The sequence below is a fragment of the Phyllostomus hastatus genome, unplaced genomic scaffold (genome assembly GCF_019186645.2).
Source record: "Phyllostomus hastatus isolate PE091 unplaced genomic scaffold, TTU_PhHast_1.1 phas_scaffold_129, whole genome shotgun sequence".
Taxonomy (NCBI): domain Eukaryota; kingdom Metazoa; phylum Chordata; class Mammalia; order Chiroptera; family Phyllostomidae; genus Phyllostomus; species Phyllostomus hastatus.
The window spans coordinates 5,375,939-5,382,915 of NW_025334009.1; the positions used below are offsets into that span (position 1 = coordinate 5,375,939).

Sequence of the window (6,977 nt, forward strand, 5' to 3'; positions counted from 1 at the left end):
GTCATATTCTGGAGATGACAGATTTGGAAAGAGTTGGAAGGCACAATTAAATCATAACCACTAAATGACAAAGGCAGGGACTTAAGTAAAGAATGGCTTATCTGGAGGAAGGTGTACAAGGCATGCTACACCTATCCAAAACTCTTGTGGTCCATTATACTTCACTCAGGCTGAGGGGAATATATTAGGATTTCCCTCCTTTCAGATATCTGAACCCTTCCTGTCCAAGCCATCAAGACAGAAAAGGGAAAATCAGTTCTAAAGTGAAGCCCACAGATTGCCCGAACTACTCATCAACACAGCCACTCAGTTCAGCCAAACCGTTGAGTTTCAGGGGGTAATGATGAAGAATGGGCTCCTTAAGTGAGGCCTATATTGCAACCAATCACTCAGGTAATGAAGTCATAGGCATACGTCCTATGAAAACAGAAGAACACACAGGTTAATTCACACAGTAGTCTCCAAACCAGTCTCTGTGCCTGTGAGACTCTCTTTTGGGAAGACATTCAGTTGCAAGGTCCTTCCTGCAATGACATTTAGCAATGGCAATTTGACAGGTCCTCCATACCTGTAAATTATATATCTTTGATGATATTACAAAACCAGTTTCAACTTTCAAATGAAAAGACGCTTTCAAGACAGTTAGCTGCATCATTCTGGTGTCCAATACTGAGCATTGTGATTTTCCTTGAACCACAATTTTTCTCCTTAAGATCACCCTCACTGTTATTAAAGGGACTACTTTGAGTTCCGCTTTTCATTTTGACTGTTCATTTGCATAAACACACCAAGAGCAGCCTGGATCACTTATGATCTTTAAGTCCACTTTGCTGGAACTCGCACAGGGAACCTTTAGATTGACATTTCAGTCCACCCCTCCAGGCACAGAAGCAGAGCCACACACCTGCCATCTGGCTTCGCCTGTACCAGTTGTTTCACTCAGATCCTTGAGGCCTCCGTTGTGCCCAAAGGTTTCTTTTTGGCCATCTTTCATGAAAGCAACCTTCGTTCCTTCCCTGGAAAGACTGCCATGAACTGCACAACCAACCAAAGTACCAGGCTTTTCTCGTGGGCTTACACTAGCTTCACAAGTCAATCCCAGTTCCTCAGGGCTTTTTGGTGATGACCAGAACCCATACATGCCTCCTTCAGACGTGACATTCCAGTCAAAGTCTTGGTTAACAAAACCACTATTAGCGACTGATCTTATTGGTTTTATGCAAAGAAACCTTATGTCTTCACTCACTCCTTCAGAATGCCAAATTCTGGAGGGGTCAGGTAGGGAGAAAAATACAAAGCTTTAAGGAAAATCCTTTCCCTTCTGATATCCACTGGGCTTCTCAAAACCTTCACTTCCAGACATTCTGCAACACTCACAAACCCTCTATTCTTTCTTTCATACAGCTTCTGGTATCCACCAAGATTGCATCTACATGCCTTATACCTTCTATTATTAACTAACATCAGGTAATTCCTTCCTAAAACTTTTACTTTTCCATTTATTTTTGCAGTTTCCCACAGACCTTCTTCATTTATATATATTATATTTTTTATTTACTTCTCTACAGAGTGTGAAGTTTCAACCTTCCCTGGAATCCTCAATTTCCTTTTTAGAGCAGATACAGAGCAAAATCCAAAACACAGAGTTCCAGAACAATACACAGGTAGGGACATTCTCTTGCACCAGTGCATCCATTGGTGCCTCACAGAGACATGCTCCTTCAGGCCCGGTCTTTTGGCAGAGACATGCTGCTTTGCCTCTGGCTGAAGCACTCATCAGCCCCAAATGACCCTTCCCAGGTCCCGAGTGGCAAAGGCATTCTCCCCAACCAGTTTCAAGCGACCTTTCCTAGGTCTTACAGGTGACCCTAAACAGATCTTCAAGTACAGAGGGTTTCTGATCAGAAACAACACCAATGTTAGAAATTTGCTCTTTTCCCACAAAACCAGAAAACAAATAGTTGAGGTTTCCTTTACTTCAGGTTTAAAACTTTACATTCTTTATACATAATTTTACTCATTCAGATTTAACCATCATTCTCTTTTAATCCTGGTTCCTTTCCCACACTGGGAAGGACTAAAACTCAGCATGCGGCAGCCGAAAGTCCTTGGCACTGCAGGTACCTTCCACTAAAATTCCCTAGATTTGCAGGGACATCCTGCAGTTTTCTGAAGCTCAGACCCTGCAAACACCCTATAGGTCAGATGCTCACCCTTGGACCTCAGTTCATGTCCCTCAGAACCAGAGCCATTCTTATCAGAACCAGACTGATGCAGTCTGGAGAGAGCCCTTAGCCTGGCACCTTGCCCAGTTCCAAGATGGAGGGGCTCTCACGTGACCCATCATCCAAGATGACGACAACCATGCACGCTCCACACTCCATGGGGGGGGGCACTCACGTGGCTCATCCTCCATTTTACCCAAAATGGCAGCGTACCCACATACATGCAACATAGTACTACGGCAGAACCACCCCCCAAACCCCATAATGAATTCTCCTGATCGGCGCTGACAGACAAGGGAAGGGACTCTCAGGTCGCCTGCCTGGCCTCCCCCCTCTCGGGGCTCGTAGGTTTCATCTTAGGTCAGGCTGCCGTGTAGAATTTGGGTTAAACTCCAGCCGTTATGCCACATGACAGACTGAGGAACTGCAAGTAAGGGCCCAATCAGACTCTGTAAGCTGGCTGGCTCATGGAGTCACAGATACATTCACACACACATTCACACAGAGTTTACAACTTTTCCTCCCCCGAGTAGGAGTCCAATGGTCTGAGCCTTGGCTCAGACTCCTGAATTTTTCCAGTTGAGAGGTGATCAGCCTCTCTCTGGTCTCGGGTCTGGTCCCCGGGGCAATTACTGATTCCGACTTGCCGCTTCTGACAGTTTGTGGTTCATCTCTCCCCTTCTGCCCGGGTGTTAGAGTGGTTGGAGATGCGGCAGGGGAGTCTCCACCCCGGGAAGCCCCAAACAACCAGGGCACGTGCTCCTTCCCCTGCGGCAGGGCTCCCCCGCTGAGCCCCCAGTCGTCTTCACTGGAGGCAAAATGCCTGCCTGCTCGCGTGAGTCGTTTCCCGGTCAGGGAACCAAAATGTTGCGGAAAATAACTCACACGCAGGAGAGCTGGTGGAGCACGATCCTTTATTGCGCGCGCGGGCTCAGAGGAGAAACCCCAAATTCTGAGCAATGCCCTCAAGCTGGAGTTTCCTTTATGTGCTTGTTACACAGGCAGAAGGAGGAGGGGAAGGAGTGCAGCTGCTAAAATGGGGGTTAGTGTACAACCTTGAGATAACTGCTTATCTGGGAATGGCTGCTGCCTGGGAACGGCTGCTGGTCAGCTCCTACCTAAGAATTGCTACTGCTTACCTGTGTCCTGTCACAGGGAGAAAACTCATTTTAATGCAGCGAGGCCTGAGGCCATAACCGAGTCTTATCTCCGCCCTTCACCAACCACATCCCAATTCCTGTGCCCAGAACCAGCACTTCCAGGTCTGAGACACTCACCTACAGGGGAAAGGCAGACCTTTGTCTGCAGGGTCTGGTCTCTCAGCCACCCAGGAAACAGCTCACTGCCGGGAGTGCCTGGTGAGGGCGACCCCACTGTGTGGAGGGCTTTTGCAGAGTTACGATTTTCAAGGGGAACTGGAACTTTATGGGCGTTGGAACCCTGCTGCCCTCAGAACCCAGCCACCCTGACACTGACCTGCATCCCTGTGAGTGTTTAACAAATGTCTGGCGCCCCCTGCAGGGTCACCTCCCTGTGAGCAGGGACAGCTCGGCAGCATCCCCAGCTGAGCTGCACACTGAGTAGATCTCCTTAAGACCCTACTAGGTCCTCAAGGAGGAAGGTGGGAGGGATGGGAGGCTGCGTGGGGGGCGACCCTGAGAATGAGGCACTGTCCTGGGCCCCTTGGCCTGCTGCCTCAGCCCGTGTCCTCCTGGATGGAACAGCCGCCCCGCCCATGCCTGTGTTTTGCCTGCACATGCGCACACGGTGCACCCGCACACATACGGCTCCCAGAGTAAGTGGTGGTAAGTGGGGGAAGGCGAGACAAGTGAAACTGAAGCCTGGAGAAAGTTGCTTTCACAAGGATTTATTTTTCAATCCAGAATTAGAAGCCAGGGCAAACAGACCCTTAGGACTGTTGTCTGCGAAATAGATTGGAAAAAAAATCTCTGATTCTTCTGCCAATTGTCTTAATCTTATTGATAAACTTTTGAAACCGGCGGGGCCGTTGAGCATCCTGAATCTGTGCATGAGGAAGAAACAGTCTCCCTGTGGGGGTTGGACCCAGGGTCAGGACCCCTTCCCACCTGGCACCCTGTTCCTGGGCCACCCCAGGAGCCTGTGGATCCAGTCACCCTCTGGCAGTGACCTTTGGAACATGTGGTTGAATCCCTACACCCATCAGCAGCAGAGGAAGCTGAGGCCCAGACATGGCCACTGGCTTCCCAAGGTCACAGAGCCCATCCCAGCAACACTCAATGGATCTTGGGCTGAACTCTCATCTCTAAGTCAGTGGCTCTCAAACTTCAGCAGGAATCAGAACCTACAGGAAGTCTTCTTCAATGCAAATTGTAGGCCCCCCACAGAGTGGGAGTAGTGAGCCTGAGTGGGGCCTGAGAACTGGCATTTCTCATCCTTCCCAAGGGAGGCCACCCTTAGGGAAGCACTGCTCTCAGGGCCTGCAGAGACAGTCCTCCACATCTGGGGCTCAGCCTGAGGGAGGAGCCCAGGGCAGGGGGCTCTCTGGGCCCAGGATGGGGCAGTGGTTAATGGGTCCATGAGATGTTCCATGCACCACCACTCATGGGCCCCTACACACAAAAGGGGCCACTCACCTCCACACAGTTGATGTCAAAGTAGCCATTGGCCTGGTCCAGGGTGACTGTCCCCGCACACTGTTTCACCAGCTGAAAAGAGGAGGCTTGAGGTCAAACGGGGATCTCTGTGCTTTAACCCTCTGGGCTCACCCCCGAGTCTGGACTGCGCTCCAGATGCCCATCGCTCAGCGTCCTGGGCAGCACCCTGGGCATCACCCTGGGCCCCCAGCCCCAGCCTCACCCCGTTCTCCTTGAATTCACACTGCTCTGGTGGCAGCTGCGTCATCCTGGGGCACACAGTCTCCTTCAGTGTGAAGTTCACTGGCTTCGGGGTGCTTGGGTTGTCGTCCTGGCCAGAGAGAGAGTGGGGAGACCCGGACTGGGCACCAGCTTGTCTTCTCTGATCTGTCGTCCTGACTCCCCATCAAGATAAGAAACTTTCCACAGCCCCGACTGGGTCCCTGGTACCAGGTTGGGTGCTGGGGGACAGAGGTGAGCAGGACAGAGTCCATTCCTGCCCTCACCAAGCACAGGGAGCACAAGAGCGGACCTCACACAAGCTCTGTGGACCGAGGGAAACCAGGTGCCTCTTGGAGGAAAGGCATTGTCACAGGCAGTCCAGGGCCTAGGGGGGCCATCCCTGCGTGGGAGACACGCGAGAGCAGAGGACACTTGAAGCAGAGAGGTCACATCCCAGACCCAGTGACCCCATTCTTGTTCCCGGAACTCCCAGGAGTCCTGAGGCTTGAATGGGGTTGTGGAAGGGGCGCCTCTTCGCATGGGATAGATTCTCAGGGAGGAGACTGTCCTCTGGAGGGACACAGCTCAGGAAGGTCTCCTGGAAAAGGGGGGATCGCACTGAAAGGGAGGAGTGCCTCCACAACCACAGGTCCTACATGAGCTAAGCCAGTGGCAGTGTGGCCCACCTGGCTGGCCCAGAGCCCCCCTCCCAGGTATCCTCCCCAACTCACTCCATCGGGCCTCTGTGGACCCAGCTCCAGGAGGCGGTAGAGATTAGCTTCCGAGGACCGCTGGTTGAAGCGGACCACAGCAGCAAGCACAGCCTCATTGTAGCTGAGGACCTGGGCAGTGGCTGGAGGCACTGCCAGGCCCAGCAGCAGTAGCAACAGTGACCAGCGTCCCCAGGGGAGGTTGTCTTTCTGGGTCTCCATGGTCCCCAATCTGCCTCCTCCCGACCTGAACGCCCCTCCTTTATGCCTGGGCCTGTTGCAACAGCCCCACCAGGAGCCTCCCTGACCTGCCCCATCCCTGGCCACCTGCCAGGTGTGGGCTGGGCTTGCCTCACCTCTGCTGTGGCCTCAGGGGCCTGCTGGACAGTGGGTGAGGTCTGCCTCCTGTGCAACCTCAAGCAATGGTTTCTCCATCTTCCTGACACCATATTGGCCTGTCCTGGGCCCCTCAGGGAAGTTTCGTCCAGGGTTGCTCAAGGGAGGTGAAATATCCCGAAGAAAGGAAGGGAGTCGGGCCCAGCTCTGCATCCTCCCCCCACTGGGGACGACCTCCGAGCCCGCCCTGTGTGGGGAATTCTCCAGCAGGTCTTCCTCCCAGGCCTGCCCGGCACCCAGCAGGCTCTCAGGTCAGGCTGGAAGAGTGAATGACAGTGACCACCTCCACCTGCAGCCTTACCCCCCAGCCAGTCCCAAGGGCGGCTTCCAAGGTCACTTCATCCTGCTCTGGACCCAGCCCTTGTCAGTTCGGCGGCTTGGGGACACGCGCCCCCTCTCCCGGGCTCTTCTCTACTGCTTTCTGGTCTGAAACTGTCCCTAGTCCCCACCAGATGTGGGCTGCTGCCCGGGCCCCTGCCCGGCCGAGGCCGAGGAAGGGCAGCCCACAACCACACTCCACTTCTTGGCTGTCCCACTCAGAGCCACTGCAGGCTGGCCAGCCCTCACTGGGGACAGTGGCCACTCATGCCTCGTCTTTGTCTACCAGGTGCTGGTGGCCTCTCTGTCCTCATGGAACTGCCCCTGTCCCATCCCCCCCTGAGGCCCCTTCCTGATTCCCCCGTTCCTTCCCTGGAACCTGCTTCTTCGTCTCCCCAGGACCTTCCCCCAGGATATGGAGGGCCTGCCCAGGGCCATCCTGGGCTGCTTCTCCTCCCAGGCCTCACATCTCTCTGGGGACACCCTCTCTC

At 53.4% G+C, this 6,977-nt stretch overlaps 1 protein-coding gene across 1 annotated transcript in view; it reads right to left on the minus strand.

The window, feature by feature from the left end:
* The window catches only part of LOC123830727 (cathelicidin-5-like), a 12,058-nt gene extending 6,061 nt beyond the window's left edge, over positions 1-5,997 (minus strand). The window contains exons 1-3 of the mRNA XM_045857253.1: positions 5,794-5,997; positions 5,064-5,171; positions 4,841-4,912 (exon numbers count right to left, since the gene is read on the minus strand). Coding sequence (XP_045713209.1) covers positions 4,841-4,912; positions 5,064-5,171; positions 5,794-5,994 — 381 coding nt within the window. The 5' untranslated portion in view covers positions 5,995-5,997. The remainder of the gene's footprint in view (positions 1-4,840; positions 4,913-5,063; positions 5,172-5,793) is intronic.
* Between the last annotated feature and the right edge of the window lie 980 nt (positions 5,998-6,977).